Here is a 26,892-nt window from a genome sequence, read left to right as displayed (position 1 = left end):
GAATGGAAACTAGGTGTGACTTAGATGCTCCATAAAGGTATTATACAAGTGGAACAAATGTTTATATGGACTATAGTCCAGACAGATATTCTTAAATCTGATAGCTTTGCGTAACAAACAGACTAAAATGTAAGTTAACTTGTTCCTCGCATAAAGCTATTAAGACTCATAAAATAGTGAATTAAGTAATATGGACTTCTTTTACTGAAAATTGCATAAAAATAATTAACAGGATGTCTATTTTTATGTATAACAATAGAAATAAATTCAAATGAGTTTGGTGAGTAAATAATGACTATGAGGTGAATTAATTCTTCAAAAGAATGGCTTTAAAAAAAGCCACAGTTTCGTGGTCTACCAAACTACCTGTTTGTTCACATATGTGATGGTTTATGACGACTTGGACATCATTTCTCAAAATTCACCTAATAACACTGGGTCATCTAACCCTTATGGTTTCTAAATCAGTTTACCAGGGTGAGGAAAACCCCTTAAATAAATGACAAAAGACTCTTGTCCCTTGTGGTCAATGACACCAAAAAGTCCTTTAGCAGGAAGGAAAGGGAATGGAGCGCATAAGTCAACAACACAAGGAGGTGACCCAAACCTTGACAATTCCACAAGTGCATTTAGAGACTGAAAAGAGAAGAGTCTTACAATAACAGGCCAGTTTCAGTTCTGTTCAAGGTAAGTGTAAATTATCCATTTAAATTTGACAATGTCGCAATCCAAGGATATATTCAAGATGATTTTCCTGGTTTCAACATTTAAGTGGTATTTACCCAATAGAATGATATAGGGGTGAGTAAACCATAACAGAATTTCCCTTGAAGTAACATTGTGTACTGGCAATAATTTGGAAGCACATTTTATCATTTTTAATCTTTCTAAAAGTGCATTAGACCAGTGTCTAAGTGGTTTCAGACTGCTGATCATTTCACCTGTAACAGCATGTCTCCAGGCTCAATCCTGCCGTCAGCTGCCACCGCTCCACCTTTCATAATAGAGCCAATATAGATGCCTCCATCTCCTCTGTCATTACTCTGACCCACTATACTGATGCCCAAGAAGTTGTACTTCTCTGTGAGAAGGAGAGATATGATGTGTTCATCTATATTTAGACCACATTGTGCACAGTAGACCTTGAAATACAGGAGGTTCGGTTTATTAAGCAGGTGGAGTGGAAAGATAAGAAATAAGAGGGAGGAAGCACAGGGATGGATGATGGGAAAAAGAACAGGGTGATCTAGTGAATAAGTTCTTACCCATATTGAGAGTGACGGTGATAATGTTGAGGCTCATTGTGGAGTCTGTAATACTACTGAAGGATGAGGACTGTCAAAAGAACATAAAAAAGATTAGTACAGCTCGAACACAACTGTGTAGAGATGTGAACTTTTCCTCCACATTCTCACCCTGTCCATTTTTGTGACTTTCTGCCTCCGTCGGCGGCGTTTGTGTCTACGCATGAGGTGTGAAGAAGAGCTCTGCTCGACTGAACTGCTACGTCTGTGGCTTCAGAAAAAATGAGAGGTCACAGCAGAGATCAGCGCTACACTAATGAAGCAGCATGTTATTATGAAGTGCTCTATTTTAGTGGCCAAGCATGATCTCCAATATGAGTTCAGTTCTGAGGTCATTTCAAGTTAGGTTCTTAATTAAAAACTAATGTTAATATTTATTTTGACAATAACTGTTTTATTCTGACTCTTACTAAAGCATTTACACACAAAAAAATCTAAAAAGGTTGTACAAGGTACCAAAATTTACAGAATGATTATTGCTAAGAATGTCATTCTAAGGCTGTGGAAATCAGACAATGTCAGACACATGTAAAGAGTTCGGTATGGAGTTATGGGTAATCTTGACAAGTTTTACAGTAAATGGCAACAATGACTTTTTAGTAAAAATGCACTAAAAGAGAAATCCATATTACTTAATTCACTATTTTTTGGCAAGCCTTACAAATTAAATTAGAGTGAAGTGCTGTCATTCCAGTTGGGAAATAAGTACAGTCATTGTTTGAAAGAAAAAGAATCCAGCGCTCTAAGCCAAACAACTTTACATTTAAGTGTTCCAGGAAAACTGAGTAATGTCTGACCTGCTGGCATCCTCATCCTCCTCGCTGTCAATAAAAGAGCTGGATTCTAGCTCACTGCTCATCAATGATGTGCTGTCACAGCCAACAGCTGAGTCACGATTCACATGCTCTGATTTCGAGAGACCGTTCACGTGAGGGACTGAGACAAAAAAAAACAAAAATCGAGAAGCTGAAGAAAAACAACACTTCGAAGACAGAAAACAGTACATAATTCTGAGAAAGGCATAATAGCCCTGAATCACAAATATGAGTCATTTCTTGATAGTGAACTTATAATGACAGTCTTTTGTTTAAGAGGAATTGAACTCTTGTCCAATTAAACGTTTCAAACCATCTACAGATGAAAGTGTGCAGTCACAAAACTCAAATGGGCTTCATGCTGAAGAACTGAGGGTTTATGAAGTTATTTTCTTCTAGAAACCATCACATCAGTCAAAAACATGCTGGGGTATACATACAGACACAAGGACGAAGCTGCGTCTCTGGGTGGCACTGGATGCGCTGAAATGGTCTGACCAAACGATAAGAGCGCTGTGGACCCCGAGAGCGACCGAAACATTCCAGTACTGCAGGAGTGCCCATTTCAGACCATTACCTCCCACAAAGCAACTCATATGTACAAATCAATCGCAGCTATTTCAGCCAACCATATTTGACTCTTCACAAACTGAGGAAGCTCTATCATTCCTCTGCCACATCTGAGTTCACAGGACAATGGTATCACCTTAACAATCAGGGGTACAAGCAGAGGCCTGTGGCAAGAAGAACTGTACGCTTGCAGCCTATCAGTAGCCCTCTTTTACAGAAAGGATGGTCCACAAGTGGGTAATGCATTTATAGCCTCTCCAGAGTCCCTTTAGGCTCACTTCAGTATGCTTTAGATGTCAGGGAAGAGAAATAACAGAAGAAGCCCAATATTAAGTGCAGTATTAAGTGTGAAGTTCAATATTAATGTAAATGACAGATTAATTCATACTAAAATCGAAACAGGCTATAAAAAAACTAAAATGCTTTTTTATAAAAGCCCTAAATCCTTTTATATCTGCTGAACTATTTCTAATGTTTGCTAGTCCAGTTAATTCACCCACAAAAGTGGCTGAAATAATACTGAATACTGATTAAGGGATTATTATAAATCTTAAATAAATGTTTTATAAATATATATATATATAACAGATGTAACATTATATAGGCTAGTATATCATAAATATATAGTTTATGATTACCATTTAATTTATAACATTTTAATATAATTTAGAAATAATAATAATAATGATAATAATAATAAGTGAATATGAGCTGAAATAATCTTATATACATTATATTATATTTATTATACAAGCTTTATTGCAAAGCTTATATTATATAAAAACTAATATATATATATATATATATATATATATATATATATATATATATATATATATATATATAAAGTTATAGAAAAAATAAGTAAAGTTATAAAAAAAAAATATTATGAGAATATTATATATATATATATATATATATATATATATATATATATATATATATATATATATATATATATATATATATATATATATATAATTCTCATAATATTTTAATTTTTTCTATAACTTCACTGAATGTATTTTACTTTAGCAGTAATTCATTCCAACTACGTATAAACTGTATTTCTATCAACATACAACTTAGAGATTTTAACAACATTAAACACTAAACACTAGTTAAAATTAATTACTGGGGGTGGTGTACAAAGAGTAAAAAGAAATACTAACATTTAAGATAAAATCATGCAATTTACCTTAAACTTAAATATCTTCGCAGAATACTCTTTTTATTAGAGAGATGCATTTGTCTTACCTCCGCTGCTTCACAGTTCTCATTACAGTGCTGCACCTTTCGTTAGCTTGCAACATTTCAAGGGCTCAATGAAACCTAACCTCCTTCACGTGGGAACTCGACTGTCTATCAAATATGCCCCGCATCAGTTTCCACTTTAACGGCACAGGAGTGTGTAAGACAATGAACAAGCTCTGAGCGAGGGAGAAGTCTAAGCTACTCGCATATAAGCCCCTGGGCAATCTGCCACTGATAACTGATGACTTTAATAGTAAAGCTGTGAATAAAAAGAAAAACTTCATTTTGTTGTGCAGTCATGATGGCAGCAAAACCCCACACATAAATTCCTGCTTAACCTACAGATGAGCCAAACCCAAAACAAATCAACACCTACAAATACACCAAACAGCAAAATGGAAACTGAATATCGGTGGCTCAGCATGGTTAACAGATAAGTGCCTGAGGGTAGAAAAGAGATCTCCTCTCTCACTCCTTCTGCCTCTAGGGCACACACCTGTCTTTAATAAGCAAACACACATTTTTCATCGAATCACACCCAGCGGAGGTCAGCACTGGGACAACCTCGACAAATCTCCCTCTGACTCCAAAGGATTGACAGAAGGTGAGTGCAAAAGCCTTATGAATTTCACATTTGTTGCTGTTGTAATGAAAAAGGTGGATCTGCTTTTTAAACTAAGAGCTTAATAAAACTTTATGACAAATTATACTTAAAACAAATCAATAATGAAACATAATTAGGTCTGTTATTATCATCAGAGAAAATAATGTGTGGATTTGTACATATCAAACAATAATAACAATTTTACACACACACACACACACACACACACACATATATATATATATATATATATCTATATCTATATATATATATATATATATATATATATATATATAAATAACTAAATGTAATTCGACTGGGCATGCTCTCAATCAACTTCTGGGCCAAATCCTGACTGATAGCAACCCATTCTTTCATAATCACTTCTTGGAGTTTGTCAGAATTAGTGGGTTTTTGTTTGTCCACCCGCCTCTTGAGGAATGACCACAAGTTCTCAATGGGATTAAGATCTGGGGAGTTTCCAGGCCATGGACCCAAAATTTCAACATTCTGGTCCCCGAGCCACTTAGTTATCACTTTTGCCTTATGGCACGGTGCTCAATCGGGTTTATGAAGTATTGCATTGTTGCATTGTTCTTCACCAAACTGTTGTTGGATTGTTGGAAGAAGTTGCTGTTGGAGGGTGTTTTGGTACCATTCTTTATTCATGGCTGTGTTTTTGGGCAGAATAGTGAGTGAGCCCACTCCCTTGGATGAGAAGCAACCCCACACATGAATGGTGTCAGGATGCTTTACTGTTGGCATGACACAGGACTGATGGTAGCGCTCACCTTTTCTTCTCCAGACAAGCCTTTTTCCAGATGCCCCAAACAATCGGAAAGGGGCTTCATCAGAGAATATGACTTTGCCCCAGTCCTCAGCAGTCCATTTACTATACTTTCTGCAGAAGATCAATCTGTCCCTGATGTTTTTTTTGGAGAGAAGTGGTTTCTTTGCTGCCCTTCTTGACACCAGGCCATCTTCCAGAAGTCTTGGCCTCACTGTGTGTGCAGATGCGCTCACACCTGCCTGCTGCCATTCCTGAGCAAGCTCTGCACTGTGGCACTCCGATCCTGCAGCTGAATCCTCTTTAGGAGACGATCCTGGCGCTTGCTGGACTTTCTTGGACGCCCTGAAGCCTTCTTTACAAGAATTGAACCTCTTTCCTTGAAGTTCTTGATGATCCTATAAATTGTTGATTTAGGTGCAATCTTAGTAGCCACAATATCCTTGCCTGTGAAGCCATTTTTATGCAACGCAATGATGGCTGCATGCGTTTCTTTGCAGGTCACCATGGTTAACAATGGAAGAACAATGATTTCAAGCATCACCCTCCTTTTAACATGTCAAGTCTGCCATTCTAACCCAATCAGCCTGACATAATGATCTCCAGCCTTGTGCTCGTCAACATTCTCACCTGAGTTAACAAGACGATTACTGAAATGATCTCAGCAGGTCCTTTAATGACAGCAATGAAATGCAGTGGAAAGGTTTTTTTGGGATTAAGTTCATTTTCATGGCAAAGAAGGACTATGCAATTCATCTGATCACTCTTCATAACATTCTGGAGTATATGCAAATTGCTATTATAAAAACTTAAGCAGCAACTTTTCCAATTTCCAATATTTATGTAATTCTCGAAACCTTTGGCCACGACTGTATATATACTGTATATATATATATATATATATATATATATATATATATACATTCATACATAAATACATGCCTGTGTGTTATTAATATAGATTTTAAAACATTGATCATCAGAAAACATAAGTGTTAGTCTTTACAATGACTGAATGCTCTATCATGATAACTTTCTGGGCTTAACTGCTCTACTATGCAAGACTATTTCTGGAGAAGAAAAGGGGAGCTGACCTGACACATTTCTCACATGCTCTACATCCAAAACCTCCAGAGACACACAGCACAGCTACACGACTGCTCCAGACATACAGACACTAAATGAATAGATGCTTTCCTTCAGAGACAGACTCAAAAAACCTGAATACAGTGTGGATCAGAACCATTAAACCATCAAGTGTTGGGGAGCAACTAACTGAAAGTACTGACAATACAGAAGCACTCCATGGGGTCTGATGTATTTAACAGACAGTCAGAAACAGAGGTTCAACCAATATCTATAAATCAGTATCTTTAGCGAGCACACACACAAATACCTCCATCGGTCTTTTGTGTCTGACGGTGTTGCTGCTAATGAAGCTGCACTAATTAATGCGCCTGGCACTAATGAGGTGCAAACAGCAGGAGAAATAGAGAGGAAGCGCATAAAATTATTCCAGTGGACAGAACTGGAGAAACAGCGGGGCTTCCACAAATACATACATCAGATAGTATGAGAAGGAAGCAATCTTGTACTTTCCTAAACTGACAGAGACGGAGGAAATACAACTTTGATAATCAGCTTCAGCAATGTAGATTTTCTAGACATATCTGGGACTTTCTCAATCACCTTAAATTCTACTTACAACACACACATCTTTAATCTTTCCTCACTGCAGGCAATAGAAACAATGAGCCAAGAACATTCTTTGCAGATGACAGAACACTTTTCCATGCAAAAGGAAGCTTTTATACTTCCAAGTGACCTCTCTTTACCCAGAGCTCAAGTCAGCATGCACACCAACAAAAACAAACTTTATGTTCTGGTTTAAAACAAGCAAACTTCCAGCAAACAACCACAGAATGGGGACACGCTGGGGGGGTAATCAACCACGTCCTGCAACACACTGCAGCAAACTTTAGAGCTTGGAGAGTTGAAGTGATGACATTAAAGGAGTATTAGAGAAAAATGTCATTATTTATTAACTTTTTGGGAAAACTGTCATACACTACCATTCAAAGGGTTTTGTATTTTTTAAGAACAAGATCTTATTCAGCAAATAATTATTAAAACTGATCGAAAGGGACAGTAAAGCCATATCATTTTGCACCAGATTTCTATTTCACATAAATGCTCTTCTTTTGAACTATTTATTCAAAGAATTCTGAAAAAACATTATCACATTACAAATCACATCACAAAATGTCTGTTTTTAACACTGATAATAAGACATATTGTTTTTGAGCACCAAACCATCAAAACATTAATTCTGAATGATTTCTGAAGCATCATGTGAAAAGTTTTTTATTGGCCCATCTATAAATTGTTACCTTAGCAGTAGCAGTCCTAAAACATCACATTTACCAACTAAAAAGCAGTTTTTTTGTCTCACGTGTCTAGGGTTGGAATATTTCATTCTCCTGCTAGACACTCAACGCCGGGGGAAGACACCTGGGGCAAGAACTCTCTTTACAAATAATGTCATATGTATCATATGTTTCCTGATCCCTTTCACACGAAATCTGATGTGTATAGTGTGAGAACAGGTCTGTTTTGCTGAGTGTTTTTCAAAGTCACTCACTATCTCGTGCCCTCCTGTGAGCTCGCTCCCTCTCACGCTCTCTCCGCTGGCTCTGGAGAGACTCCGTCCCCGTCTCTGTGTCCAATCCATCCCGAATGCTCACTGCATTGGCACTAGTACACACATACGCACACACAAAAAGAGAGAAGTCTTTATTATACAGTATCAAAACCATCTCTATTATGCTGAATCATAATACACTTGGCCGCCAAAGTAGGGAAATTGTTCAGGGAAATCTTTGGAAATTATGATTACCTACATTCAATTTCATCGCCAACAGATATTTTATTGTGTAGGAGTACATGATTTACAGCCGAGCATTTTCAGCAGCTGTCACTAGTTATTCAAAGCTGAGAATGTATGATAAAAAATTGTTTAGGAGCATCTGAGATTAACTGCAGGCTAGGAGTTTCAAATCCTGCAGGGCTGCGGTTGGGCCCCAGAAGAGCAGGTTGGGGGTAAATGGGGCCGTTGTGCAGTGTGGGATTGAATAAGTATATACGAAGATGCCAAAGGCTAGTTATTCTAGCAGAGTTCTTAGAATGCTCAGGGCAGAAAAGAAACATGAGGTTGGTGAGAACAGCTCTCTGTGACACATGCAAAGATGCTCACATATGATAACACGTGAGAAAAAAGTTGTTATGTTCGTAAGAGTACTCTGGAAAAAAAATGATAAAAACAGATAGCATAATGACTTTGAGGCTGAGAAAGTATGTGTGTATTTTAGCATAAAAACATGCATCCAGGATCACTGGTTCAATTTCCAGGATATTTACAGAAATAGATTCACCCATCTAAATTAGAATTTCATTTGAAAGCAGTGTATAACAACTGACATGTATTCACATCTTAATTCACAAATCCTCAGTTTAGGTGCTCCCATTATTCTCTGTATTTCAAATTTGTTTTCTATAATATATATATATATATGAGCCCAAAGAGAACAAATATACAGAAAAATGTAGTTACGTATGTAGTTACATTACAAGGCTTGTGAATATCCACTGAGCTCTGCAAAATAATAATCAATTCAACCGGCTCATGGATAAGAAACTTGAAAAACTTTTGTAATGTTAGGATACTATTAAGGGGAAATTATCATTTAAACAAAACAAACAGATAATGCTTGAATGATTTCGAGCCAGAAAATTGTATCTTAACTTGCATCCACATACCAAAAAGGAAAGTCCCACCCCTCAAGCACAAGTAGCTCAAATGAAACACAGTGTGCTTATGTCTCTCTCTGCTGGATATGCCTGTTACTTCAGCAGTATGGTGATAATTTACCTAAAGCACATCAACTAATACACCAGTATCCATGCATATAATCAACGATTAAGACTGTGACACAGGTCTGTGTTGAGAGGGGTGGTGTTGGTGCAGTGGATAAGACACATGCCTTTGGTGTGAGAGACCCGGGTTCAAATCCACTGTGAGACACCAATGTGTCCCTGAGCAACACACTTAACCCTAGTTGCTCCAGAGGCGTGCGACCTCTGACATATATAGCAATTGTAAGTCGCTTTGGATAAAAAAACGTCAGCTAAATGAATAAATGTAATGTAAATGTGAGACCAAACTGAAGAGAGAAACAAAGCTAAATAATAAAAAGCTTCTAATGGCAAAGGTGGCACAGAGGCTTTTTAATGCTGCTTAGACACTGCAATTTACACAGCAATTCAAACTGAACACAGAAAAGGCATTATTTAGTCTGGCTTTGTGTTTTTACACTGAATTTTGAGCAGGCACTGAGCAGTCTTAACTCAGCTGTGTAATGATGCCTTTATATAATCATGAATAATTAGCACAGCAAAATACAAATTCTTGTGTAATTTAAAAAAAACAAGAAAGAAATAATGAACAAAATTCTGAAATCACTGTAAAATACATTTTTATCTTACAATGATATTAAATACCAACTGATGCATTTATTGCACATTTCATTTACAGGGGGCTGCAGGCAGACGGACAGTTCAGTCCTGGGGGGAGACCGAGGCAGCTGTATCACCCCACAGAGCCCGCGGGGCAACAGAGACGGGTGCTTTTAATGTCCACTAATCCGGATTAGCTGCTCAAGGGACAGCCAAAAACATACTCTCCTCACCCTACCAAATGTATTCAGCAGGACCAACAAATAATGCACAGCACTAAGAGAGCAGGCGGAGGATAACATTTGGTTACTTACTAATGCTTACAGTGAAGCTTTTATAATGGAAATGAGGAAGATTTCTTGTGGGAGAAACATACATATTAATTTCAAGTAAAATTGGCTGGTAGTCTGTTGGAGACAAGAAAGGAAGTGTTCTGTGGTTCACCTTCACATGTTCTGGCACTAGATGGCACTAGACACTTAAGAAAACAAGTGGTGAGAATTTTGGAGAGAGGTGAGAAGGTTACACACACACACAAAAACAGTCTGAAAGTCAAACATTAGATAAATAAATCGCAGGACTTTCACAAAAGTGAAACCGGTGCAACAGATTCACAAAGAAAGGCTGTTGTAAAATTTCCCTTGAGCTGGTTGATCTAAATTTAGCCTTCAACATATTCAGTATGAACAAAGAGAATATTTAATCAGTGTGTTTGCAAAGAGATACAAAAGAAACAGTCCATTTAAGAAAATCATTCGAAAAAATTGGTTCAAGAATGATTCGTTCATGAATCCGACACGACTATCGCTAAAACAAATATTGATGTTATGAAAGATATAACTGCTATTTGCCCAAGAATATGAATTATTATGTGGGCAGCTGTGTATGAGTGGATGAAGGCATTGCTACATGACTGGTTAAAGACCTAAGCACATGAATGCTGGCAAAACAAAAAACACACTGAACTTTGTGAGGCAAACATGTGTTCTGTTAGAATGCAGCTCAAGAGACAGGCGCTGGAATTTGACTGGGATTCACACGTGTAGCTCCCGGAAGGACAAGAATGATATTTTCCCTCCAGCTGGATAACAGACATCTGCTACTGCTGTGACGGTGCTCAAAAACTCATAATCAAATCAGTGGGTTTTTTAATGCTTGTCAAAAATGTGTATGTGTGTGTGTGTGTGTGTGTGTGTGTGTGTGTTTTCATGAATTCATGCATACATTTGCAGATGTATTTGTCTGGTTATTCAAAACAGCAATGCATATGCATATATGCAATCCAATGCATATGCATATTGTAAGAACTGTTAAAAGTTTTAGGCACTTGTGCAAAAATGCTGTAAATTGAGGATGCTTTTGAACAACAGTGTATGTTTGAAAACTTTTAAGATGTGTACATGGGTCTCATGCATATTCAAATGGTTATACAAAATACATGAAAACAACATGAATAACTTGACCCTCCGACTTAAATTTATACATTACATTTACCGACTTAAATTTATACATACATTACATTAAATCTTTATTTGTCATATATCCAGTTATTATTGGATAAGTGTCCTTCTCTGACTTCACTGGTTTACTACGGGCCTAAAAAAGTGAGTAATAGATGTCAGATAAATTATTTGCATGGCATTACTCACTGGAAAGAGGGGGGTCTGGAATCTCCGATCCCTCCAGTTCGCTCCAAGGGTGGTGGCAGCTCTTTGTGGATCTCTGTGCACTGAGATCCCCCATCCGAGTGTGTGCCTTCAGCTAACACCAACTACAGCCAAACACACACAGACATACATACAATTACCCACAAAGGCTTCAGGAAGAAACTCCAGACTAACTACTAGCCCTGCATAAATAAGTAGACCAGCAGATGGAAGAGAAGAGAGTGCATTTGTTAGAGCAGACAGGAGTGTGAAACATGGACACTTTTAAGCAAGTCAGTTCACTTGGCAGGCTTCTCTATAAAAGCCCTGAGCCGCTATTTCAGCATATTTCAAATCAGCAATAAAATATGACCACAATGGAGTCATTATTGATGCATACTTTGCTCAAATCACACACACACAAATCATGTTGATCCAGTTAAATTTCATGCAATAGAATAGCAAATATTTCTATGAGTAGTCCGACTCCTCCACCTCATTCTATCAGGGACAAAAAAGGGGCCTTATGATGTGCTTAAGTGCTTTCATGATCCAAATAATGGCTGGTAGATGTGGATACCTGAGGATATAGCTCTAAACACTGTTGTTCATTTTCTCTGCACAAGCCAATGATAAAACTTTGAAGTAAGGCAGAAATCCAATGCACTATGATAAAGCAGTGATCCTGTTATGGTATACTGAAGGTCTCCATGTTTGGACAGCAGGCAGTGAAGCACATATTTTAGTGCAGCACAGCTCAATGTCATGTATCTCAGCATGTCTGTGCAGCTCTCTGCAGCTGGAGGCTCGCTGGAGTCCACTAATCTGTACTTTGCACCTCACATCAACTCTACACAACACTATGGGAATAACACCTGCTTGTAGGAGTGTAGATGTGTATTAGGCAGTTATCAGATTAATTATTATGCTTTGCTTTTGCTGCCACTATCATGTGTAAATATTTAAACAGTCCTGTGTTTGTATGAAGTTTACTCTACAAATTAGGTCACAGAGTTTAATTCAGACTGCCGTCCCATTTACTTTTGTAACGTGACATATTCAACAACAAAAATGTCAGAGCGGACTTGATTTTAATCCATTGAGTAGTGATTAGATCTTGAAAAGGGAAATAATTAAAAGGCTTCAGTGTCATCACACAAAACAAAAAGTTTCAGAGACAAAGCAAGTCTAACATTTTAATCAAAGATTATAAATATAAACATAATTTGTATATACAACATCAACTGTTTACAATAAAACCAGGAGTATGTATTAAGAATGCTGGTTTTCTGGTTTAAACTGGTTTGAGATGGTCTCCCAGCCTAACCAAGCCTGTATTTATCTATTTACCTGGTTGGCCAACTAAAAAATGCCTGAATGTATTTAATTCACTAAAAAGAGCTGGTTCATAAAAGTCACTGAGGAATCGGACTACACTGGTCAGTCACGCTGTATTGATTTATTCACTGAAAAGAACCAGCTCAAAGGAGTCAAATGTTCAGGAAACTGGACTACACTGGTCATGCTGTATTGGTTTATTCGCTTAAAATAAATAGTCCATTAGAGTCACTTGTTCAAGAATCAGACTACACTGGTCGCACTGAATTAGTTTGATTCACTAAAATAAACCAGTTCATAAAAGACATTAATTCAATAATCGGACAACATTAGTTGCGCTTTATTGGTTTATTCACTAAAAAGTCCTAGTTCACAAGAGTCACTTGTTCGTAATCGGACTACACTGATAGCACTGCATTCGTTTGTTTTAATAAAAAGAAGTGGTTCATAAATTTAATTTGTTCAGGAATCAGACTACACTGGTCCCATTCTATTTCTCTGATTCACTAAAAAGAACCAGTTCATAAGAATCATTCATTCAGGAATTTATTCTCTCTGCTTGTTCCTCTAAAACTAGCCGACAGACTGGCCTGAGAGACCATCAAATAAGCTTAGGCTGTTTTAAGAAGGGTTTTTTTCAGCAGGGTTGATAGTCTGATATTTCATGATGTCACAATCTGTCCAATACAGAGAGGAGGGCACCATCCATCTCACTTACCCAGGAGACCACTCTGCCGTTGAAGCAGGGCAGTTTGGCGTTATCATCAGAGATTTCTTCTTTGACGACTCTGCGGGAAAGAACACAAACTGTTAGGGACTCTGTGAGAGCAGCACCCAGGATTGCACGGGATTTTTCCCGTCTATTTGCAAAAGCTGAGCTATACTGAAAGCATGTCACGCTCAAACAGCGGAATTTTCCACTTAGCTCTCAACTGCTGGCTACTCATGATGAGAATGCTGAATGCCCCTGTTGACCGACTTCTCTGCTGAAAACTACTCTGTTTTACAACGGGCCTCATTAGTACCCCATGCACATTCCAGATTACCTACTAAAACTGCTGCTGCTGCACTGATACAGTGGCTTAATATAAATGTAGATCTAAAGTTTCTCTAAGTGTGTGAGTGTTTATGAGTATTGAGGGACTGTACATATATACACTCAAGTGTGGGTACATGTATATGTGTGAAAGATGCAGCAAGGGTGTCAGGTCTCAGGAGGTTATTAATAGAGTGAGTGTGTTAGCAGAGTGTCCATCCCAGGCTGTAAATTCCCTACATAAATACCACACAGTTACCCTTTAACCCTCCCAGTCGAGGTTCAGCAGTCACACACCTGCTGGTCTCCTGTCACTGTGCACAGGCCTAGTCCATACACACACATACAAACCACATGAGACTCACAAAATCCCTTAAGGCTCCATTTGTAGCCTGACAAAACAGGATTACTGGGGATGCACAATGTATCCGTAACTGAACTATTAAAATCAGATCATTTAGATTTCAACTGATGGTATGACAAGAGTTCCTGCCTCAAGTGGAGGAGATTAAGTATCTTGGGGTCTTGTTCACGAGTGAGGGAAGGATGGAACGGGAGATTGACAGACGGATCGGTGCAGCTTCTGCAGTAATGCGGTCGATGTACCGGTCTGTCGTGGTGAAGAAAGAGCTGAGCCGCAAGGCGAAGCTCTCGATTTACCGGTCAATCTACGTTCCTACTCTCACCTATGGTCATGAGCTTTGGGTCATGACCGAAAGGACAAGATCCCGGATACAGGTGGCCGAAATGAGCTTTCTCCGCAGGGCGGCTGGTCGATCCCTTAGAGATAGGGTGAGAAGCTCAGTCACCCGGGAGGAGCTCAGAGTAGAGCCGCTGCTCCTCCACATAGAGAGGGGTCAGCTGAGGTGGCTCGGGCATCTGTTCCGGGTGCCTCCTGGACGCCTTCCCGGGAAGGTGTTCCGGGCGCATCCCACTGGGAGGAGACCCCGGGGAAGACCTAGGACACGCTGGAGAGACTATGTCTCCCGGCTGGCCTGGGAACGCCTCGGTGTCCCCCCAGAAGAGCTGGAGGAAGTGTCTAGGGAGAGGGAAGTCTGGGGTTCTCTGCTTAGACTGCTGCCCCCGCGACCCGGCCCCGGATAAGCGGAAGAAGATGGATGGATGGATGGATGGATGGATGGTATGACAAATCAGAAAAATATTTTAAAAGGCTTTTTTCTTTTCTTTTTTTACATATTAACTTATTTTACATAACTTCAATACTGTCTAAATGCAATCTAATAACTGACCTGATAAAATTATTAAATAGAACATATTTGCATAGTGAGTCTTAAACTGTGTGTTCACCAACCCATCTGACTGATATAATTATCATTGATTCATTAAAAAGAGTTATTTGTTTGGGAATCTATATACACTGGCCATACTGTACGTTAATGATTCACAAAAAAAAGAGCCAGATCATGAGAGTAATTTGTTAAAGAATCAGATTACGATGGTTATGTTGCCTGATTTGCTAAAAAGAACCGGTTCATTAGATTCATTTGTTCATGAGTCAGGCTATACTGAATGCTCTGTATTTACTCGATTCACTGCTTTGTGAGAGAAACTGTTTGGGAATCTTACTATCCCGGTTGTGCTATATGTTTCAGATTTCACTTAAAAGAGTCCTTAAAAAGACATTTATTTAAGAATTGCACTACTGTGCTGTTTTTGTTTGATTCACAAAATAACACATAAAAAATGATCAATTTTTTTTATCAGTCATTTGTTTGGGAATCGGACAACACTGGTCAGGCTGCATATAAACCTGTATATTTCCTCTGTTCCCAACCTAGTTTTCAGAAAGATCCCAAAGCTTAGCACCAACAATCAAAAGTGACGGATCAACATGAATTCAAACATTTCTCAAATTCTTCAAATAACAAATGCATTAACAATTGTCAGAAGAAACATCCTGGAAAGGTTACAAAGTTCACATCTAAGGTATGACAGTGTGCAACTGATGTTATAGATTATTAAAGGAACAATGTCTTTAAGTAGTGTAACCACAGATCTTATTTCAATCATAAATCGAACACAGCCACTCTAAAAACCCATTAGAAGTTCCCGAGGGAACACAGCGCTAATTAGACCTCCAGGTTTGCCTACATCAAACTTGCTCTTTGCAGCAGCATCCTCTCCGTTTTTTGTAACTACTTTATACATTAACTAATTTTTTAACAATTTTAAACCTGTTAAGTTCTTGTGTTGCTGTCTCTTTAAGATTAAATGCCTGAGTTGCAGATTTCCTCCAAATCCCCACTGGATTAACGCATCTGCTAAATGAATAAATAAAACAAAATTATGTAATATCTCTAATCATATTTTGACCATAACAAAAATCAATATTGTACAGTGCTAAAATGTGTTGGCAGAACTCCATAAGTCGTAATTATAACGTCTTCCTCTCCACTCCTCCAGAACTGCCAGGTCACATCACCCACACAGCTGTGAGACCGAGGAGGTGAGTTGAGTGGGACTGAAGGATGACGATAACACGGGCTTGTCGGAAGAGTAACAAAACAAGGAGAGCTGCCACAGTCTGTTCGAGGGCCCTGAGCCCAGCACAGGAAACCAGGGTGTAACTCTAGTCATGAGTAGGAAGTGTTTGTGTCCTCTCAAGAGATCTTTACAATATACAGCAACATACAGCTAGAAGTGTGGGGGTGGCCATAAGGAAGTGTGGTTTGTCCAAACCTGTGAGGTAACGCCCTTTGGTTATACACTGGACTATAAATCTGTTCTTCTGGGTAATAATATCAGCTTTAAGCTTAAAGATGTCTTGAAACTAGCTAACAAGCTTTCTTAAAAGGATAGTTCACCCAATTAAAGTTTTGTCGTCATTTACTTGTCATTCCAACTTCTGTGTGACACAAAAGATATTTAGAAAAATACTGCAATTAAAGTCAATGTGGTCCAATGTTTTTGGAACAACATGAAAGAAAACAACATTTTTGGGTGTATATACAAGCAAAACTATATTTACAGTTGGAGCAGTTCTAGCCTGTGCTAAACTACCCAGGATGATGCTAGCATGCTAGGGATGGTTGCCAAATTGTTGCTGTAAAATATGATTATTAAAAGAAAAACTAACTTCAAAAATAAAAGTACAAATGCTGCCTTGGCAACTATCTGAAATACATTTAATGAACAAGGACTAAAACTGAAATAAATATTAAAAAAAAAAATATATATATATATATATATATATATATATATATATATATATATATATATATATATATATATATATTTATATATATAAATATATACATAATATAAACAGCATAACTTTTATTTTGAATGTGATTAATAATGATTAATTGTTTGACAGCACTAAAAAAAAGCAAACTTCTCAAAAAGCCCCACAATTTAATGTACAATTGATATTTGTAGCCCAAACAGTCTGAGTTTAATAATTATGGTTAGTTGAAACAGTAAATAGTGATGCAAGCACCAGTGATGACATTCACACTGAGCTCTAACAGATGAAAATCAATATATAACCATGCACATGCCTTTCTTCTGAAATGTATAGGGTTTTTCTGACTAGCAACCACATGGTCATGATATCATTTATCTACTTCAGGGATTTCCTGTGATGCGAGACCTTTCCTTATGTGAGCTGCAGCAGAGCTCAGCACGATCCTATAACAAATAATGTGGGCCAATCCAGTCCAATTAATGCCTGATAATCAGTCAGCAAATGAGATCATGAAATTATTTCACTAAATGCTTTTTATTTCACCTACAAGCTGTAAAGAAAAGAGAGGCACTTCCATATCACTTCCAGTCAAATGCCAACCACAACACGTGACAGCAGCACTTTAAAAATTAAACACAACTGAAATCTTTCTGTGAAGTCAATGGGGCTCTAATAAAAAATACATCAACTTGGCCTGACACTGAGGAATTCATTACAGCGTAACCATTAGTTAAAACACAAGCGCTCTGTACACAACATGTACTGAACAAAGGCTTCTTAAAAGCCAATGAAATCCATCTGGATCATTATTCATACGCTTCATTCATTCGCTCCACTGATATCTTGTTAAACACATCAGATTTATTTAAGATTATGTTTTCCAACATTCACATGCAGCGGAAGCAGTGAAATGGAGGTAACTGGAATGCATCAGCCCTCTGAGAGATGATGTTTGGGTGTCTGCACTGCTGTCTCTCCTCAAAGGCAGTTAACAGACTGCAGTGGATAATATCAGAAAAATATTATCAGAAGCAGCAGAATGTTGTTGATCGTTATGGAGGACACACACAGTAGGGATCTATGGCAGTAATAGGGCTATAAGCAATGTTTATGTTGGACACTGTAGGGCTAGTTATGATGTGATAATAAGTGGTCTTTCTCTACGCTATCCCAGAGTTCATAGGATCATCTTATTGCTGATCTGTAAATGTAAATGTTAACTAACCAGCAATACAGAGCCCCATTTTTGTGCATTTGAAATCTCAAAAGAGGTGTGCTGGTTGGATTTCTTCCTGCTTTATGAATGGTTGAAGAATGAACAATGCGAGGCTGTCTAAAAATAATGTTCGCCACATTTAGCTGCAGACAAAATAAATCAACTCCCCCTGGGATGCATTTATGGTTCTGAAATGTGTCCAGATCCAAGTTGGGACTCATGGTTTAGTAGTCAGCATACTGAACCTCAAAGCAGGGCTGCTTGGTTAGGGCAAAAATCACAATCAGGATTACTTTGCTCAATATCGCAATCATGATTTTTTAAAAACATGATTAGGAGACCTAAATCTTATGAGTGCTCTTTAATTTTCATAATAGTGATATATAGCAAGTATATTTTGATGGACAAAAGATTGCTGTAACTGTCACGTTCGGTGATACAGGAAACACAGGAGAGGGAACCAATTGCAGGTAAGTCATTTATTTAAGGGGAAATCCAAAGGGGTAAACAATCCAGGCAGGGTCAAAACCAGAATATCCAAACATAACATAAACAAGACACGAAGACAAGGTAAGGCAAGGCAAGGCAAGAAGCGACGGACATGAATAACTATCAACATTAAACAAGGACTCCGTAACACAGACTCAGACAGACCGGGTATAAATACACAGAAGGATAATGAGGGAACAGGAGACAGGTGGGGAACAATCAATACTCAACAGGAGGAAGGTGACCAAATAAGGGAACAGGAAGTGAAAAGGTGACAGACACCGTGAGAAAGGAGGACACCTAGTGGAAACCCAGGGAACACAACCCAGACACTGTGACAGTACCCCACCTCTACGGAGCGGCTCCCAGACGCTCCACGACAGACACAAAACAGAGACCAGGAGGGAGGCGGACAGGTGGAGGCTCAGGGGGAGGGACGGAGGGCCAGAAACAAAAAAAAAACAAAAAACATGGGGAACAGGCACCAGAATTGAAAACACAAAACAGGGAGACCAGGAGAGAGGAGGACCGGAGGAGGTTCAGGGGGAGGGATGGAGGGCCAGACTCACTGAGGGGAACAGACAGAAACATAACAAAAACCAAGAAACACAAAACAGAAATCCATGAAGGACATCATGTGGCGCCCCCCAGGGCGGAGCAGAAGACCACCATAGCCGTGTGGTCAAGGCGGAAGCCCCCCAGGGTGGAGCAGAAGACCACCACAACCGTGTGGTCAGGACAGAAGCCCCCCAGGGCAGAGCAGAAGACCACCACGTCCTTGTGGACGAAGCCAGAGTCCTCCAGGGCGGAGCGGAAGACCCCCACAACCGTGTGGTCAGGGCGGAAGGCCCCCCGGGCGGAACAGAAGACCACCACAGCCATGTGGTCAGGATCAGAGCCCCCCAAGGCGGAGCAGACCTCCGTGCGGCTGGACCAATGGGACGACGAAACTCTGGTAATCCCCTGGTGTCCTTACTGGACTCCAGAAGATTGGTGCTGGCTTGACACTGCTCATGAAGATCATTGGTGACTTGTATTTGCTCATGAAGATCAATGGTGACTTGTATTTGCTCATGAAGATCAATGGTGACTTGTATTTGCTCATGAAGATCAATGGTGACTTGCCCTTGTTCATGAAGATCACCGGTGACTTGACTCAGTCCTTGAAGATCACTCGACTCCGGAGGGTCAGCTGAGACTCTCATCCTGTGCAGCGGCGCTGGGCAAGCAGCCATCTTGGGCCATGACTCTGGACAGGCGGCAATCTTGTACTGTGGTGCTGGGCTGGCGGCCATCTGGGGTTGTTGCGCTGGACTGGCGGCCATCTTGTACTGTGGCGCTGGACCGGTAGCCAATTTGGGCATTGGCGCTGGGTTAGCGGCCATCTTGTGCTGTGGCACTAGGCTGACGGCCATCTTGGGCTGTGGTGCTGAACCGGTGGCCAATTTGGGCATTGGCGCTGGGCTGGCGGCCATCTTGTACTGTGGCGCTGGACCGGTGGCCAATTTGGGCATTGGCGCTGGGCTGGCGGCCATCTTGTACTGTGGTGCTGGACCGGTGGCCAATTTGGGCATTGGCGCTGTGTTAGCGGCCATCTTGTGCTGTGGCGCTGGACTGACGGCCATCTTGTGCTGTGGCGCTGGACTGACGGCCATCTTGTGCTGTGGCGCTAGGCTGACGGCCATCTTGGGCTGTGGCGCTGAACCGGTGGCCAATTTGGGCATTGGCGCTGGGCTGGTGGCCATCTTGGGCTGTGGCGCTGGAACGGTGGCCAATTTGGGCATTGGCGCTGGGTTAGCGGCCATCTTGTGCTGTGGCGCTTGGCTGGTAGCCATCCTGGGCAGTGGTGCTGGACTGGCGGCCATCTTGGGTTGGGGCGCTTGGCTGGTAGCCATCCTGGGCAGTGGTGCTGGACTGGCGGCCATCTTGGGTTGTGGCGCTTGGCTGGTTGCCCTCCTGGGCAGTGGTGCTGGGCTGACGACCACCCTGCCGGAAGAGACAGAAGTGGCTGGGGCATCCCACCGAAGCCGATGCTGCAGGTAGCGCACGAATTCCCAGAATTCCAGTGTCTCTAACTGCGCCATCTCCTCCTGAGACACTGGATCATCCAGCCCGCCATTGAAATAGTCCTTGAGGGCCGCATCGTTGTAGCCCATGCCATCGGCCAGGGACCAGAACACCTGAGCCAGGGCACCCACTTCATTGCCCTCTTGGCGGAGGGCGGTCAACCGAAGGTACTTGGTTCGCCGCTCCGCCATCTTGGCTGGGGAACGGAAAAATGACACGTTCGGTGATACAGGAAACACAGGAGAGGGAACCAATTGCAGGTAAGTCATTTATTTAAGGGGTAATCCAAAGGGGTAAACAGTCCAGGCAGGGTCAAAACCAGAATATCCAAACATAACATAAACAAGACACGAAGACAAGGTAAGGCAAGGCAAGGCAAGAAGCGACGGACATGAATAACTATAAACATTAAACAAGGACTCCGTAACACAGACTCAGACAGACTGGGTATAAATACACAGAAGGATAATGAGGGAACAGGAGACAGGTGGGGAACAATCAATACTCAACAGGAGGAAGGTGACCAGATAAGGGAACAGGAAGTGATAAGGTGACAGACACCGTGAGAAAGGAGGACACCTAGTGGAAACCCAGGGAACACAACCCAGACACTGTGACAATAACAACACAATTTTACATACCAATGAAATTTCACAATTCTTGGATATGATTTCGATACCACAGAAGAAAAATACTACACTAATCAATGTAAGTTAAGAAACATTTTTGAAGAGAAGTAGTCCACAATAAAATAAAAACAAAATTATAAACAATATGAAAAAAAAATAGAGAAATGATAACAATCAGGGGGGAAAGCTTTAAGTTTGGGCTTTTAAGGAAGGTAGAAAGCATAATTGTAAATTAAATAAAAATAATAGTTTGATCTTGATGTTATATTGATTATTTCATAATCATTGGAAGCTAAAGTCAAAATTGAAACTAAAACTGAATTAATCGCATAGCCTAACCTCAAACATATGTAGACCCATAAGGCTCGGCCCAAGTTGCTACTCAGCACAACAAAGTAGCCAAGGAGAACCTACCATAGCAGTCTAGCATTGAAGGTCAAGCTTTGTTTGTTCATGCAATCTACTTCACGGTCACCAGGGCCAACTGTGCACCCAGTGTTAGGTGTGACAGGAAAGCTATGCTGTTAGTAAACTAACCTATGTTAACAGGAAAAGCTAGTTTTTTGAAAGATTGTGCTAAAAAAACACAAACATGTATTGTGTTGCATATGCGAGTTTAAAAGGGTCTGATGAATGGCAGTTTAATAGCCTTGTGGGATTCAAGAGGCCTACAAATGAAAATGTTGAGAAATAACCACATTTCCTACTGCAGAGAAGCATTCCTATCCTAGACATATCACTAAACATCTCTGCCTGCTGTGTCTTTTTTCAGATTAAATGAGACAGTCATCTCTGAACATAAACAATCCAGAGACTCCTTAGAAGTTAACATGAGAAGCCTAGATCAAATTGATCTATTTATCCATCCATGACATTACACAGAAGATATTACGGCCGAACACTGTCACTTTACCATCACTGTGACTTACCATTCACAAATCACATTATAGAGACAGATTACAAAAGAGATAAACAATATTGTTGGAAACACATTCTTTGACGAATGATAAAAACACTGACAGTCAACAATGTTGCTGTGTGAAGTTGTGGAAGGCGGGAACACTAATATAGTTATCATTATAGCTATTATTATCTTTCTTGGTCTTGAACAGGAGTCCTTGCTGGTTCACATTCCCCTCAACTAACCTCAGTCTATTGCTCATAATTTTGAAGTAGGGCTGAAACGATTCCTCGAGTAACTCGATTACAAAAAATTATTGAGGCAAATTCCTCTGCCTTGAAGCCTCTTTTAATTTATTTTAAATCTCACGTCAGGTTCTTTCGCAATTATTTTTTTTTAATGTGACACAACGAGCTTACGTCACCCACAAAGTGGAAGGAGACACAAGCGCTGCGTCCGAAATCGCATACTGCAAGGAGTCAGCAGTGTTTTGATTTGAGGGCGCGGGCAAACATAAAGAGAACGTTGTGGCGTGTGTCCATTGCAAGATAGAGCTGGCATACCTCAACTAGGGCCCTATGATTTCCGCAATGCAGAAAACGCGGAGGGAATCTCGGAATCCAGTCATAAAAACGAAATTTACATTTTAACGTGGAATGGCACAGAATTTGCCAAATGTTGAATGAATTAATAAAAAATAGGTCATTGCGCTTACATCAAATCACGATATGGACTAATATCTGTAAATATTAAGCCCGGAACAGTCTATTTAAATATGAATCCTGCATGTTCTGCGTGTCTCTGTTAATGAATGGAGCAGAAGCGCGTCTTCCTTTATCACACACACTGAAGCACGCGTGACGCTCCGGTGATTTCAGTGTCTGCTGTCTCACTAAATAAGACATGAACACATGAACAACATCTCCATACACACAACTGTAAAGGTTGGTCAACCCGTCAAAATAAAAGTCCGGTTTAGTTTAAAAACAAGTATTTGCCAGATATGTATTACTATTATTACTATCAGCAGAATGTCAGCCTACTACAAAAAAATTTTTTAAGGTTTAATCACACATAATTTCTTAATATTACATACCCTTTGTTTACCAAAAAGTTACGTTTGCTTAATTTTCAATAATTAAAAGATAAATTTAATTAATGTTTTATGTGTTTAATGATTAATGTGCATCTCAGAAAATGCTTTATTTAAAACCCCAGAATGGCACTTAAATGCACTTAATTCATCTGTCAACTTTATTGTCATTGTTCACAGTACAAGTACAGACAGAGAAACAATGGGTAATAATTAAATGTTTATTTTTGATGTATGCATTGCATTCTATGCATTTAAAAAATAAAATAAAAATTTCTACAAAAGGAAACTTAGTTGTTCATTTTAAGAGACCCAGGAGTCTTATTTTCTCTTGCATAATTAATATTGCACTTTAATTAAGCAAAAACACATTTTATCCGATTACTCGATTAATCGATGGAATTTTTGGTAGAATACTCGATTATTAAAATATTCGATAGCTACAGTCCTATTTTGAAGTGATAAAAAATGACTGAAAATCTGCTATACTAATGAGTTTGCTGTCTAAACAAATTAGGAACTGTGAGATGTAAAGATTACGTTTAATGTTTTCTTCTGGTCAGCACTGGTCACTACATCTGACCCATCAGTCTAACTGGGAAGTAATTCTGAACAATTTTAATTAGCGTAATTGAGAGTGCTGTAGTTTTATAGTTATGAAAGGTGCTGAAACTTTCAAAGAGCAGGCTGACTTTGTCATGTCATTTTCAGATTTCCCATTACGATGCCTCTGAAGGCCTGGCCTAAACTTCAAAAGTTTCAAATCAAGGGAAACCAGAGCACAAGTCACTGTCAAATGGAGTTACAACACAAGACACTGTATAAGGAAACAACCATGATATATTTGCACCATGTGGACAACTGAAGCATGCCACTGGAGTTGACAAAATTAGCTCTGTTGCAGTGCATATGTGGTGCTGTGGCAAGCTATTTAACATTTTTCATTAAAGGAGACATTTATATACATTTATATGCCATTCATATGCCCCTTTTTACAATATGTAAAGTAAGTCTATGGTGTCCCCAGAAAGTGTTTGGGACGTTTCAGCTCAAAATAACCCACAGATAATTTATTATACAATTATGAAAATCTCTATTTTGAGTGGAAGCAGAAACACATTGTTATTCATGTCTGTCTCTTTAAATGCAAATGATTTAAATGCTTTGCGCCAACTTTCTTCATGGCATTAGAACTGGTACACCTATGTTGCTTGCGAAATCAAAATGATGTCACTAGTGACATGATGTGACTGGTATCTTTCTCGATTTTACTAACTACTAGTACTTACTTCATTTGTGTAATTCAACATAGTTCAATTAGGGTGTTTTCACACCTGGCCCATTGTTTCGGAACCTGGTTTATTTCCCCCCTTAGCTCGATTAGTTTGGGCATATGTGAACATGGCAATCGCGCTCAGATCTGCACCAAAACAATCGGTCCGAGATCGCCTGAACGAGGTGGTCTCGGCTTGATTTAAAACAAACTCTGGAGAGGTTTAGTTGTAGTGAGAAAGCAATCCAATCTAACGAACCAGCGAACCAGGCTATATTATAATGTGTATTGAGTAAATATGCAAGTTCCATGAAAACCATGAGCTTTGTTGTTTTGCTAATAAAAGCGCACTCTTTCATTTTATGCCGTCTTACTGCTGTTCTTCCTTGTATGTGCATTTAAAAAAAAAATCCTGATGAATCCTGGACTCCTGCTCAAAACGACAAATGAATATAAGGACAGCTATAAAAAAACAACAACAATAAACCCACAATAAGCTGTTGTCGGTCCATCCTGACGGGTAACAGAACAAAGCAATTGATCTACAGGTGTGAAAGCACCCTTAGTCACCAGTACTTTAGAGTTTCTTCTTATTCAGTATGATTGTTACTAGTCACTTTTTTTTGTAAAAAAATTAGTAGCAGTATGTACAAAAAGTTTAAAATTAAACTTGAAATGGAAAGGATACTAGCCAGTACTAAGTTACTTACTAGTAATTACAAAATGTAACGATGTAAAGTCTTAGTAGTAAGGCCTTCAAGTGCACCTGGGAAACACTTAGACTACAGACAGCAAGTCAGGTAAATAATAACTAATAATTATTACTAATTTGAATCAGTACATTATAACGAAAACAATACATTAAAAATGAAAAGAAGCAGGTTTTTGCATTCACATAACTCCTGTAAAGTCCAAGAATATATAATATAAATGAGTTTTTCATCCATGTTTCAATCGACACGACCCTTCCACGGTGAAAAGTCGGCAAGTCGATTATCATTGAGAATTATTGGTTATCCATGTGCTCTAAACTGATAATAAGGATAATTTGATACTTCCGTCTTTCACTTTAAAGGAAAAAATAAATGTTAAAGCGGCTTGCCACAGTGGTGGAGGGTTCTGAGTCGAGCACGCGCACCCGCGGAAGAACGCGCACTTTAGAAAACGGGTTCAAAGCAGGTGCCAGCAGCAACAATGTGGCGAACAACTAAACGTTCTAAACGCTTTCCAGGTTTGACAGCGTCTAGAAGACATGTGACTGCCATAATGCTGAGTTGATAGCGGGTGTGATCGTGTTTATTGAATACCAAACCACACTATAATATAAGCAAATCATATTTCTCCATACTTACCCGAAATCCTGATCCATAGATTTGAAAAAGAATTTATAACTGTGGACCGGACGGTTGTTGAGGACATGTTTAAAATCCGCCAACGTGGCTTTTTCCGGAGAAATCGTCAGTTTCACTAAATAAGGGGTTTCTTCTTCGTCGATATGGTATATTATTTTGGTCTCCGCCATGAGTAGGCTTATATGGGTAGGAGAATTATTGACAGAAGAAGGAGCAAGGGTTGCAGCAGCGCGATTAAAAATATATTTGTAGACTAAAACTCGTCAAGTGCCATATATGCGCTATAAGGCGAAAATACTGGTTGCCGGTTTCACGTAGGCAAACAAAAATCCTGGTATTGGACGGAGCGCGCGGTTCCAGACATGATCGGAGCTTGCGCGTTTCTATCACCGCGTCAATGTTTCTCTCTGGTCGCCAGTAAAACAGGAAGGGACGGTTCATATCCCTATGAGCTGAAGTTCAGGATATTTTATCATTACAGGTTTCTCGTAGAGGTAGGCTGCCCTCTAGCGGTAAACACAGACCGCGACTGAACTGCAGTGGCTCCGCTAAGCCAACTCTGTTAAAAACTGTACTTCATGTCCTTGAAAGATTAACCTTTGCAAAAGTTAAGTTTTTTATTTATTCGAGGCTGTTTATTTATTAAGGGGTATCAAACAATAGATTTCAAAAGTTCACATAAAAATAAATAAATAAAAACAGGCATAACATGGAATTGTTGTCTGTATACATTAACAAAACGAAGAACTACTGTCAATGATGTTATAGATTTGCATATCACAAAAACAATTTGTCTTG

General features: G+C 39.4%; 1 protein-coding gene across 2 annotated transcripts in view; it reads right to left on the bottom strand.

Annotated features, from left to right (window-relative positions):
• LOC132118314 (segment polarity protein dishevelled homolog DVL-1-like) overlaps positions 1 to 26,537 on the bottom strand; it is a 35,442-nt gene extending 8,905 nt beyond the window's left edge. The window contains exons 1-8 of one of the 2 annotated variants that reach the window (XM_059528075.1): positions 26,095 to 26,537; positions 13,549 to 13,618; positions 11,496 to 11,617; positions 7,976 to 8,088; positions 2,102 to 2,240; positions 1,416 to 1,509; positions 1,266 to 1,335; positions 942 to 1,081 (exon numbers count right to left, since the gene is read on the bottom strand). In XM_059528075.1, the coding sequence (XP_059384058.1) occupies positions 942 to 1,081; positions 1,266 to 1,335; positions 1,416 to 1,509; positions 2,102 to 2,240; positions 7,976 to 8,088; positions 11,496 to 11,617; positions 13,549 to 13,618; positions 26,095 to 26,264 (918 nt within the window). In that variant the 5' untranslated portion in view covers positions 26,265 to 26,537. Of the gene's footprint in view, positions 1 to 941; positions 1,082 to 1,265; positions 1,336 to 1,415; positions 1,516 to 2,101; positions 2,241 to 7,975; positions 8,089 to 11,495; positions 11,618 to 13,548; positions 13,619 to 26,094 lie in introns of both variants that reach the window. The other variant, XM_059528074.1, reaches the window with a different exon arrangement.
• Between the last annotated feature and the right edge of the window lie 355 nt (positions 26,538 to 26,892).

Source organism: Carassius carassius, chromosome 37, assembly GCF_963082965.1.
Source record: "Carassius carassius chromosome 37, fCarCar2.1, whole genome shotgun sequence".
Taxonomy (NCBI): Eukaryota; Metazoa; Chordata; class Actinopteri; order Cypriniformes; family Cyprinidae; genus Carassius; species Carassius carassius.
This window is presented reverse-complemented; position numbering and strand designations above follow the sequence as displayed.